The sequence below is a fragment of the Raphanus sativus genome, chromosome 9 (genome assembly GCF_000801105.2).
Source record: "Raphanus sativus cultivar WK10039 chromosome 9, ASM80110v3, whole genome shotgun sequence".
NCBI lineage: Eukaryota > Viridiplantae > Streptophyta > Magnoliopsida > Brassicales > Brassicaceae > Raphanus > Raphanus sativus.
This window is the reverse complement of record NC_079519.1, coordinates 1,554,819-1,567,726: the sequence shown is the minus strand read 5'-3', so window position 1 is coordinate 1,567,726 and position 12,908 is coordinate 1,554,819. Positions and strand designations below refer to the sequence as shown.

The following is a 12,908-nucleotide window of genomic DNA, read 5'->3' as shown; positions in this document are numbered from 1 at the left end:
AACTCAATTTCCACCGAAAAACATTCATTTCTACTATAGAACTGTATCCTTTTTTCCTTTTCGCAACAAGACAAAATAAAAATATTTATATTATCTATAGTTTTATCTCTTCATTTTGGTATGAGTATTCACTGTTTCAAAACATAAGCATTTATTTCAATCAGGAAACTATATACTGGCTACTGCATTATATGACATCCCGTAAAAGTATTAAATTCATATAGTAATATATTATATAGATAATTTTTAATAAAGAGATATTATTATATGGTTATTTTTGTTTGAGAACTGGATATATTAGTATAGTTTACATGTATATTGTGTTTTATCAACTTTTTATGGATATATTAGTATAGTTTACCAAAAAAAAACATTTTAGTTGTTAGTTTACGTGCAATCCCGATCTTATTATTATTTTAAAATATCTTCCATTTATATATCGCATAATGGGAATATTAGCCCATGTTCAAATAATCAATTTCATACATGAACCATGCATAGGTTCTCACGAAAATATAAATGAACACTTACTCCCCGAATGTAAAAAAAAATACCAGCATTTTTTTTTTTTTTCCCTGAAGATGGATTCATTTCATTCATGCCATAAAGGCAAAATGTGCATACAAGCTTGAAAGAGCCACTCTGCACCAACCCGGTGATCAGAGATTAAAGCCAAAAGAGAGTATACTACCCAGTCCATCTAACGATAATAAGACCTATGACCTCCCTATACAATCACTACACCCAAAAACCTCCATTGAAGACCTCCATCGAAGCAGTTAGAGGTCTCTCATTTCATTGACAAAGAATTCAAATAACCAGGACGGGTGACCCGCTTCCACATAGGAGTGAACGAAACCCTGTTTTGAAACACTTTGAGCAATGAAAAAAGCCCCTCTATTAGCTTGCCTGTTTACTACCTTCAACTCATACTCTCCCACCTCCTTCAGTTCTTTTAAAATCTCTGATCCCTGGAATAAAAAGGATGGCCAAGCATCTGGTCTTGTGACGGCACCAAAGAGATCGTCAAACTCCCCTGCAAATATAACTTTTGTCTGGCATTGACTTTTCATACTTTCAACCGCCCACAACAAAATCACAGATTTTGCTTCTTCATTTGAACCTATCCCAGCAAACGATCTCCTGCTATGGAACAAAACCACCCCTCTCTCATTCCTTAGGACCCACGCCCCTCCAGCAATCTTTTTCTTTTTGTCATAGTGGAATGCCACATTGCACATCTTCCATCCCGGTTTAGGAGGGTGCCAGTTTCGATGGCGAGATGAATGATTCGTTTTCTCCGCTTCTCTCCATTCCTTCTCCAGGTACTAGAGAGGAAAAAATACCAGCATTTACTTAGCAAATAAATACTACTAATAGTTAATAAAATAAAATAAACTGGAACATTTTCAAGTGTATATATTGACGTGATGTGTACACACCTGTTGTCGTCATAACTAAGCGATCCACTGTCCTTTTCTAACTTCAACACTTTTCTTTCTCTCTAGTACCTATATAAACCCTATACGTACATACTCTCTTCAAACACTCGCAGAGTCAAAACCCACGTATCAATGACCGAGTCATACATCTCCTCCGTCAAACAACCGTCTCCGGTGGAACATGAAGAAACCCATCGAACAAATAGCAAGAAACGGGTTAGACCCGACCCGGGTTATCGTGGCGTACGGATGCGGACGTGGGGCAAATGGGTCTCCGAGATCCGTGAGCCACGCAAGAAGAGCCGAATCTGGCTCGGCACCTTCTCCACGGCGGAGATGGCGGCGCGTGCACACGACGCAGCTGCTCTCACCATCAAAGGAGCCTCCGCCGTCCTCAACTTCCCGGAGCTCGCCACTTTCCTTCCTCGTCCAGCTTCCTCCTCTCCCCGCGACGTTCAAGCTGCAGCCGCAGTAGCCGCCGCCATGGACTTCTCCTCCTCTTCTGTCGCGACCTCCGATCCCACCACCGTCGTCCCGGAGACGCAGCTATCTTCCTCGAGTAGCTACTCCACGTCCGCGTCGTCTTCGTCACCGTCTAGCGAAGAAGCCGCTTCGTCGACTCCTGAAGAACTGGCCGAGATAGTCGAGTTACCGAGTCTAGAGACGAGTTACAATGAGCTGTGGAACGAGTTCGTGTACGTTGACCCGACGTACCCACCTAGTTCGCCTTGGTATTTTAATAACTGTTATAGCTTTTATTACAACAGCGACGAAAGTGGCACTTCGATGGCTGAACCTTTCGAGTCTTCCAATTTTTGTCCCCTTTTTCCTTAGTTTTTTTTTTAATTTAATCCCACTGGTTTTAAAATTTTATTGTAGACCAATTTCTATGAGGTTTATTAAATTATTCACAACATAGTTTAATAATTAATACTTGTTCAGCCCTGATTTATCATATAGTATTTAATGTAGTATTGTTTTTTTTTAAATTGATCGGATCTTATAGAACGAGGGCTAAAACAAATCACGCATGAAAAATATTCCATATCTGCCAGCCAACGACAATCCTATAACATTTTAACTAATCATACAAACTAAATATTCAAAACTGATAAGTATATCAGCCTATACCTTGATATAAATAGTCAACTACAAAAATGCATGATGTTGCTACAAAGACAGAAACAGATGTAGTCATCGTCCAATCATATTTTGTTACAAATCTTATATAATAAAGTTGGCTTTTTTTTCTCCTTGGGGGGAATAATGCCATGTGGCATTCTCCTTTTAATAATTAAATTTTTTTCTCAATTCTATTTAATGTGTTTTGGTGTTAATTGTCATTAGATGTTAGTTTATTTTTGTTATTGAGAATTTATTGCAATGGTATTTTAATTTTGGATTGGAACTTTAATTTATTATGAATTTTATGTCTTGATTTTTTTTTTAGATTTCATAACTCTTTATGTTACATATTTTTTAAATACTTTAAACTATTTTTTAATATTCTATATGTCAAATAAAAATACAAAAATGGAAACTAAAGTTAAGTATTTTCATTTATCCAACTTTATTATATAAGATAATAAAACTACTCCCTAACTTTATTATATAAGATAATAAAACTACTCCCTCTGTTTTTTAAAGATGTATGTTTTGGTATTTTCACACATATTAAGAAAACACATTAACTATACATCATTTTTAGAAATTATCAAATTCCAATGCATTTTAACCAATAGTCTTTCAATAAATTCAATTAATTTTATTGAAATTTGCAATTATTGTATAGGAAACATAAAAAATGCATCTTTTGTGAAACAATTTAGTTTTCTAAAACATCTATCTTTAAAAAACAGAGGGAGTAATTCATTTACTAAATCGCGGTTCATCCACGGTTGATCCAATGATCCAAAGACTCGGTAAATCGTCCGGTTCAATATCCAGGTCGGGTGTCAAAACACTGGTTTATAAGATTTTTTTGTATTTGATGTTGACGATGGAGAATGGAGCCTCTACGATTCTCCTTCTTTAACGCAATTAACGTAACCGTCATATAATCAATCTAAAAATTCCACTGATCCCACTCTAATAATGTTTAGTAATTGATAGCGATTCAAGTCCAAAAGACTAACATTTGGTCTATTGATATTGACACATAAACTCTATGGCATCTTCGTATGTTACACTGTCCAAGGAAACCAATAACTTCCATGATGCATGCTATCCGTGTTTACATTTTAAAAACTGTGAACATGATTAATATACTCTTAAAACTTAGGGAAATTGGGTGAAATATACACAAAAAAAACAAAATTCACTAACTAACTAAAAACACCCTCTTTCTCCTACTTTCTCTTCCTATCTCTCTCTACTCTCTACTCTCTCCCAAAATCTATTTTTTTGGTTATTAAGCAAAAAAACCCAACTTAAGGAAAAAAAATAATCATTACTTGGTTGCTAAAGTTATTTAAAGTTGATGTAAACCACACACCACCCTCACCATTAATCCTTTGCACCACACTAACCATTTATTGTCAAAACCATTACTAAATACAATAAATCAGCAAACCTGAATGTCAAAAATAGCTAAAAATTGTCTTTCTCATAATTGTTATAGATGCTAATATCTCATATATAGTTATTTTAATAATTAATATATAGTTCATATATAATTATTTTAATAATTAATAATATAAGTATGTTCTCTATATAAAACATCAACTTTGTTTTATGTTTAAATTTCAACTAAATTAATTTTGTTATAACTATCGACTTTTTATTCTATTTTTATTAAATCTATTAGTAACAACCACTTATGCTATTACACTTTGAACTAAATAACTTCAAACAAAGTAATGCAATACGGTCACTAACCACTATCAAAAAGATCAGAAAATATTATTTTAATATATTTTTATTTTCATATTTAACATATTTTATTTGTTAAGACCATATAATAATTTATAAATTTATGTAAGAGTATAACATACGAACCCGGCGCGTAGCGCCGGAAAATCACTAGTAGGAATATAATTGTTGGTTTATTTATCACCCTGAATCTAATTCACGAAATTTCCCTAGTTAGATCGAGCTAACTACTTCAAATGAATGATTGTGTATTAAAAATACAAAGCAAACCTTACACCTTTGCGTTAAAATCTCAATTTACACACTGTTAAAATGGATAAAAATATAAAAAATGTTAAACAAAAGAAGCAAGAATATAATCAATCTGCAGGTGAACTAATTGCATTCTTATGTTTTACTCTTATTTGACTTTTTGGCATTAGTCAGACATAATTAATGGCTTGACCATTAAATTAACACGTACATGCACTAACTCATATGCAAATCCAACGATGAAAATTTAATACAGTCTTTATTTGTTTTTGGTTTTCTTAGACGAACTTTGTTTTATTTTGTGTCTGAACAAGTCGCTTTTTTCTTACGCAAATCCAGCCACGGGACAAAACCTTTTGATATCATCTTATGTTAAATCAACTAAGTATTGCGTGAGTAAATCAACACCCGCCGCAGGAGGTGATTAAGTTTATAAACCATCTATCTTATTAAAATAGAAACATTCTGTTGGACCTAACATTTATTTTGTAAGTTTTTAAATTAAATACACTTTTATACTTTATAGTTAAACCTACATTAAATCACTAATATTCATTTCTTTATACTACTATCCATGTTTCCAAACATTATACTTATTTCTTTATACTACTATCAATGTTTCCAAACAATATACTTTTATACTACTATCAATGTTTCCAAACAATACATTTTTATAAAATAACTAATACTAGATTTTGACCCGCGCTTTTGAAGCACGGGATATTTTACGATGAAAAATTTTACTAATAATTTAACAAATATTTTGGTAATTTTTAAAGAGTATATATTTAAAATATTTTTGCATTTAAATCAGTATTTTTAAATTCAACCCGATTGTGATTATACCGGTTAATCCGGAGATCTGGCAATTTAATTTATGTTTTTAAAATATTCATATTAAAAAATCACTAAAATCCGAGACTAACCGATTGAACTGATGGATGACCGATATGTAATCTAATTAGATTTAAATTGTAATAGTTTCATAATTTGTAATCTTATGATCGAAATTTTAAAGTGCACTATTTTGCAATTTATGAAATTATAACGTTTCTACAAAATTTTAAAGAGAAAATGATATATATAAAATAACTAAGATTAATTATTGTATTATTTGGAAACATTGATAGTAATATAAAAAATATATTGTTTTGAAACATTGATAGTAGTATAAAGAAATAAGTATATTGTTTGGAAACATTGATAGTAGTATAAAGAAATAAGTATATTGTTTGGAAACATGGATAGTAGTATAAAGAAATAAACATTAGTGATTTAATGTATGTTTAACTATAAAGTATAAAATGTGTATTTAATTTAAAAACTTACAAAATAAATGTTAGGTCCAACAGAATGTTTCTGTTTTAATAAGATAGATTTTTAGTAATTAATCTTAGTTATTAATCTTTGTTATTTTATATCTATCATTTTCTCTTTAAAATTTTGTAGAAACGTCAAAATTCATAAATTGCAAAAATAATGAACTTTAAAATTTGGATTATAAGATTACAAATTATGAAACTATTACAATTTAAATCAAATCAGATTACATATCGGTCATCCATCAGTTCAATCGGTTAGTCTCGGATTTTTGTGATTTTTTTAATATGATTTTTTAAAAAAATCTAAATTGAATTATCAGATCTTCGGATTAACCGGTATAATCACAATCGGGCTGGATTTAAAACACTGATTTAAATGCAAAAATATTTTAAATACATTCTTTAAAAATTACCAAAATATTTGTTAAGTTATTAATGAAATTTTTCATCGTAAAATATCCCGCGCTTCCAAAGCGCGGGTCAAAATCTAGTGTATTATTATCATCCTACATTAACTTAAACTAAAATTAATTGTTACGTTAGTTAATAATGCATTTAACAATTCCGTGGAAAAGGCCATTATCATCGGGATCCGCGGTCAACGGGAGTTCCACCCACTAGCACATAGGTTTATTTAATCTTTGCTCAAATATAGATGATTCTTTTGATAAATTAATGGGGGCCCATTTTATATTCAAATATATTCTCTCCCGTTTCTAAAAGATTTATGTTTTGGACAAATATTTTATTTCAATAATGTATATTTTATGTTCTTATGAAAAAACGTAAATTTTAAGAAAATTAATTGATTTTATTAGATTACTGTTAGTAAAAACTGTTGAAAATTAAAAATTATAGACAACGATATATTTATTATAATGATTTAATGTATTTTCTTAATATATATGAAAACACTAAAAAATCTATCTTTTAAAAACGGAAAAGTATATAACTTTCAGAAAGTATTGCAAAATCACTACGGGGGGTGTATTCAACTGAGAGTTTCAGGTGATTTGTATTAAAATGACAAATCCACTGTTATTCAAACATGAGTTTTAAAAACTCATTTAAAATCCACTGTTATTGAACTTGACATTTCGTCAAGTACTCTGAAATCCACTGTTATTGAAAATATTTTAAGTTGTGGGATTTTAAAGTTTTGAGATGATTTTAGGATGTTTGGGTGGAATTTCTTAGTTAAAAAAAAATAAAACTCAAATCCCATTGTTTTAGGTGATATTCTAGAGTAGTTTAACAAAAATCACCTAAATCTCTGCAACTTATTAAAATCATCTAAAACTCCATTAAAAATCAAATCACATCAAATGCTAAATTGAATACATCCCCCTACATGATGATTGTCTTGATGTCCAGGAAGATTACATACTATGTTTCTGTTCCAACATGTTCATGATCTCATATAAGTTGCTCGTTTAGAACTACGAGATTCCATGTGAATTTGAGTTTAATCGCTTATATAGTTCATCTTTACCTTAAATTCCATCTTTACCTTAAATTCCATCTTTACCTTAAATTATTATAATTCCTCTGTTTTTTTGGAGTTATTATATTTCTATCCTAAAAACAAGAGTCGAAACACATGTTGATGGCTGATTTCAACTATATAATTTTAAAAGATTAAGCATGTTAATAAACTGGTAGCCCAATAGTTACAAAAAGAGGGGGCAAATCATCTGAATCATGAGCTGTTGAATACAAGTGAAAACAGGTCTGATCAATTTATGAGTTTCTCTCTCTCTCTCTAAGTCATTTTCTCGTTTGGAATCTTCCCTTCACTAGTGATGTTCTTTTCATTTTGTAGGAAATTTCTCCTCTATTTCTGGAGGTAAATAAGGAAGTCATGGCCAGGGTGTGGCTAAGGCATAGCCTCTTCCATAACTTTATACTTTTACAGAGATCAGAGTTGAGGCTAACGTATCAGCTTAACTTTGTTTTCAGAGTAGTAACCTTCTATGGTCGCAATATGTTGGGTCGAGGTATCGTTGACCGGATTCTTAGGTTAATGGGCTGAACATGATTCATCTTTGTTAAATGGGTCAATCTTATTTGCATGGGTTTTCCAAAGAGTACAACCCACATTTAGAAAGAGAGAAGTAGAGAAAAAAATAAACAAATAGGAAGGGTTCCATGAGCCTTAGCGATATTCAAAAGCCCATAGCCGTAGTTATAATAAAACTCCACAACAAAGCTCTTTGGCCCATTACTTAAGGCCTCTTACTTGCTGAATCATTTGGGCTCAGCCCGCGAATCCACGAAGCAACTGTTATTAATAGTTTCGCAAAACCGACTTAACCGGAATAAAGGAACGCCAAATAACCGACCTTATCCACACATCACAACACTTCCGTATAAAAATAATGTTTTCATCTTTAACCAAACCCTAAAAGGCTTCATCGAGCCTGATCAGAGACGAAGCTTCGCCTCCGTTCTTCATCGTTCTTCCGCCGCGTCTAATAATCCCTCTCAAATCCGCTCGTCCCGTCGATCAAGTCTCCTCTGAGGTTAGCTTCTTCCATCATCATCTCTTGCTCTTGCTCTCGCTTTCGATTTCTGCTGTTCTTAAGCTTTCTATCGATCTCAAAGCTCACCGATCGTTAAACCCCGTTCTAGTGGGTAATCCATATCAGATTTGTTAGGATTGGAACTAGTCGAGATCTAATTGCTGCGTCGCGAGTTCATCGCTAGAAAACCCTAATTTCTAGAGATCTAATCGTCGCGTCGAGTTTAGAAACCCTAATTTCGATTGGATCTGTGTAGTAACCTAACAGTTTAATCACCATCGTTGAATCTGGTAAGTTCTGATTAGTATCGTTCCTTTTTTTTCTTCTCTTTTTGCAGGTTTTGAGCAATAGGTTGAGCTAACTCACTAACTATGGACCTTCTACCTCCGCCGAAATCAACAGCCACCACGTTCTACGACCACTCGAACGATCCATGGTTCAAAAACCGTTTCACCGAGTCCGAATCCTCCGAGAAAACCGCCTCCGTGGCTTTCAAAGCGGTGCCTCTTTACCTGAAACGGCAAGGCTTCCGTCCCAGGAACCCCGAGGACTTTGGAGACGGTGGTGCTTTCCCTGAGATACACGTTGCTCAGTATCCACTCGGGATGGGTAAGAATAAGTCTAACAAGCCTGGGTCCAAGACTCTCCCTGTTACTGTGGATGCTGAAGGGAACGTGGTGTTTGACGCTATTGCGAGGCAGAACGAGAACTCTAAGAAGATTGTTTACTCTCAGCATAAGGATATTATCCCCAAGGTGCTGAAAAACGATGGGGGTGAGGATGGTGTTGTGGATGAAGAGGAGGAGTTGCAGAGGCAGATACAGGAGACTACTGAAGAGACTAAAGCTGCTATGGAGAAGATTGTGAATGTGAGGCTGAGTGCTGCGCAGCCTACTAATGTACCCAGGCAATCTGGTGACTCGCAGTATATTAAGTATAAGCCGTCTCAGCAGTCTTCGGCTTTTAATTCAGGAGCTAAAGAGAGGATTATTAGGATGGTGGAGATGCCTGTAGATCCTCTTGATCCGCCAAAGTTTAAGCACAAGAGAGTCCCGAAGGCTTCTGGCTCTCCTCCTGTTCCGGTCATGCATTCACCGCCCAGGCCTGTTACTGTTAAGGATCAGCAAGACTGGAAGATCCCTCCTTGTATCTCAAACTGGAAGAATCCGAAAGGTTACACTATCCCTCTTGATAAACGTCTCGCTGCTGATGGGAGAGGTTTACAAGACGTTCAGATCAATGATAACTTTGCCAAGCTATCTGAGGCTCTCTATGTAGCTGAGCAGAAAGCTAGAGAGGCGGTTTCGATGCGGTCAAAGGTGCAGAAGGAGATGATGATGAAGGAGAAGGAAAGAAAAGAGCAGGAGTTGAGAGCTCTTGCTCAAAAAGCTCGTTCTGAAAGAACTGGTGCTCCTGCGAGTATGCCTGTCTCTGTAGACAGGGCTAGGAGTGAAAGTGTTGACCCAAGAGGTGATTATGAGTATGACCATGACCGCGACCGTGAGAGGGAGAGGGAGAGGGAAAGGGAAAGAGAGAGGGAAGGGCCAAAGGAGAGTAGAGAGGAGATGGAAGAGCGGATAAAGAGGGATAAGATAAGAGCAGAGCGTCGCAGGGAAAGAGAGAGGGAGAGAAGGTTGGAAGCTAAAGATGCTGCCATGGGGAAGAAGAGCAAGATCACGAGAGACAGAGACCGTGATATCAGTGAGAAAGTCGCTCTTGGAATGGCCTCTACAGGAGGAGGCAAAGGCGGCGAAGTTATGTATGATCAACGACTCTTCAACCAAGAGAAGGGAATGGATTCAGGTTTCGCAACCGACGACCAGTACAACGTATACGACAAAGGCTTGTTCACCGCACAGCCCACTCTCTCAACGCTCTACAAGCCTAAGAAGGACACAGATGAAGAAATGTACGGAAACGCAGACGAGCAGCTCGATAAGCTCAAGAACACCGAGAGATTCAAACCAGACAAAGCTTTCACCGGTGCTTCCGAGCGGTCGGGCAAGAGAGAACGACCTGTGGAGTTCGAGAAGGAAGATGAACAAGATCCTTTCGGTCTGGACCGTTTCGTGTCCGATGTGAAGAAAGGTAAGAAGCCTTTGGACAAAATCGGGTCTGGTGGAACGATGAGAGCTAGTGGCGGTGGCGGAAGCTCTTCTCGTGATGACTATGGTGGTTCTGGTCGTACCAAGATCAATTTCGAACGCAGTGGTCGTTAGAAAGTCTCATCAATCTGATGTTTCGATTCCAAATACATGGTTTGTTGCTGTTTGGCTTCTTATTTGGATATGTGGAAACAGTTTGCTTTTGATTCAGTATTTATGTTGTAGTAAGGCTCTAAAACTTGTCAAATACTGTCTTTCACAACTTATGGATCTTTAAGAAGAGTTTGAGCTTTATTTTGTTACAAAAACTTTGTATTTTTATGTTCGGTTTATATAATGTTTTGTTTGCATTTCTGATTCAGGAGAAAAACCAAAGACAAAACATATGGTCTTCTTCTCTAGTCTTATCTGCAGGCTTAATGGTACCACCACTAAGGCAACAACGCATTACTTCACCGTCTTTCACATTCGGAATCATTATACTACTCCGGCCATTGACGAATCTTCCGTCCCTATCTCGACTATATCACCTCAAGACCGTAACAAGTTCTTAGCTAACCTCTTATCAAACAGCAACAGCCTCGCTCGTGTCCGCCGCATCCATGGCGACATCTTCCGTTCACGCATCCTCGATCAAGACCCGATCCCTTTCTTACGCAACAACATCATGCGAGCCTACCTTCGCCACGACTCCCCTCTCGACGCGATCCAAGCGTACATCGACATGGTGAGATCGGACGTCCTACCCGATCGGTACACTCTCCCGATCCTAACCAAATCCGCCGCTCAGATCCGCGATCTCAAATTAGGGAAGCAGCTTCACTCCGTCGCGGCGAAGCTAGGGTTCGCGCGCGACGAGTTCTGCGAGAGCGGGTTCGTCACGCTCTACTGCAAAGCGGGGAAGTTCAGGGACGCGCGCAAGGTGTTCGACGAAAATCCCGAGAGAAAGCTGGGGTCTTGGAACGCGATCATCGGAGGGTTGAACCAGGGGGCACGTGGCAAGGAGGCCGTGGAGATGTTCGTTGAGATGAGACGAAGCGGGTTTGAGCCGGATGATTTCACTATGGTGAGCGTGACGTCTGCTTGCGGCGGATTAGGTGACTTGGGGTTGGCCTTTCAGCTGCATAGATGCGTTCTTGAAGCTAAAACCGATGAGAAGTCTGATGTCATGATGATGAATTCGCTTATTGACATGTACGGGAAGTGCGGGCGTATGGATTTAGCGTGCCGGGTGTTCGAGGAGATGCCTGAGAGAAACGTTGTCTCGTGGACGTCTATGATCATGAGTTACGCGGCTCACGGGAGGACGTTAGAGGCGTTGGAAGGGTTTCGTGAGATGAGGGAGGCGGGTGTTAGACCAAACGGTGTCACGTTCCTTGGTGTTCTAAGTGCTTGCGTCCATGGAGGGCTTGTGGAAGAAGGGAGAGGCTATTTCGAAATGATGAAGTCTGAGTTCGGTTTGGAACCGGGTTTGTCTCACTACGGATGTGTAGTTGATCTGCTGAGCCGGGACGGGCGGCTTGAGGAGGCTAAGACGGTGGTGGAAGGGATGCCGATGAGGCCTAGCGTGGTGGTTTGGGGTTGTTTGATGGGTGGATGTGAGAAGTTTGGGGATGTTGAGATGGCTGAGTGGGTGGCTAAGCACATGGTTGAGCTTGAGCCGTGGAACGATGGGGTTTATGTGGTTTTGGCTAATGTGTATGCGTTCAGAGGGATGTGGAAAGATGTTGAGAGAGTTAGGAAGATGATGAAGGAGAATAAGCTTGTCAAGGTTCCTGCTTATAGCTCCACCACGACGCTCTAATAATAATAATCACATGCTTACCTATTAAGTGTGTCTCTTTTCAAACCTGATCTACTTTTGTTCTTTATCATTGGGGGTTTACATCTTTGTCTCTCTCTACTTACATTCAGTGAGATAGTTGCTAGTACAATAACATCACTATCATCAACATAATTAACCAAATGTGGCTTCTTAAACATCCAATTTTCATTAAACAATTGTTATGCTAATCTGCAAATAAGACCAAAAATACACATTTTCTAAGCCCGTTTATTGGGGTCAAGCTTTGAGGCCTGCAAGCGTTTGGTAAGCCACCTTATATCATCAGGTGACTAGAATGTATACGACTTGCGAAGTCAAGTGCAGGCTGTGCAGCTACTTATACAGTGAAAGACTCAAATGATAGTGTATAAAACTTGTTTTATATACCCATCTGAAAATATTAAAAATTCCAGGGGACTAAATATCATAGAAATGAAAACTGTTGGCTTATACCACCCGGATTTCAAAATTAGATATACAATAGTCATTCAGTTTTGACCAAACGCATATATTAGATATTAAATCTTTTTTTGGTACTATAAGATAATTCAATCTTCATGACAACATTT

At 37.0% G+C, this 12,908-nt stretch overlaps 3 protein-coding genes across 3 annotated transcripts; all 3 read left to right on the top strand.

Annotated features, from left to right (window-relative positions):
• The first annotated feature begins 565 nt into the window (after window positions 1–565).
• On the top strand, window positions 566–2,373 carry LOC108826176 (ethylene-responsive transcription factor ERF037). The gene has a single exon (XM_056993374.1). It carries the CDS (start codon window positions 1,575–1,577, stop codon window positions 2,274–2,276), a length of 702 nt encoding a protein of 233 aa, XP_056849354.1. The 5' UTR covers window positions 566–1,574; the 3' UTR covers window positions 2,277–2,373.
• Window positions 2,374–8,251: 5,878 nt separating this feature from the next.
• On the top strand, window positions 8,252–10,808 carry LOC108827603 (SNW/SKI-interacting protein). Its single transcript, XM_018601046.2, has 2 exons — window positions 8,252–8,409; window positions 8,747–10,808. Exon 2 carries the CDS (start codon window positions 8,781–8,783, stop codon window positions 10,626–10,628), a length of 1,848 nt encoding a protein of 615 aa, XP_018456548.1. The 5' UTR covers window positions 8,252–8,409; window positions 8,747–8,780; the 3' UTR covers window positions 10,629–10,808.
• Window positions 10,809–10,871: 63 nt separating this feature from the next.
• LOC108827604 (pentatricopeptide repeat-containing protein At1g77170, mitochondrial) lies at window positions 10,872–12,494 on the top strand. The gene has a single exon (XM_018601047.2). It carries the CDS (start codon window positions 10,900–10,902, stop codon window positions 12,316–12,318), a length of 1,419 nt encoding a protein of 472 aa, XP_018456549.1. The 5' UTR covers window positions 10,872–10,899; the 3' UTR covers window positions 12,319–12,494.
• Window positions 12,495–12,908: the final 414 nt, after the last annotated feature.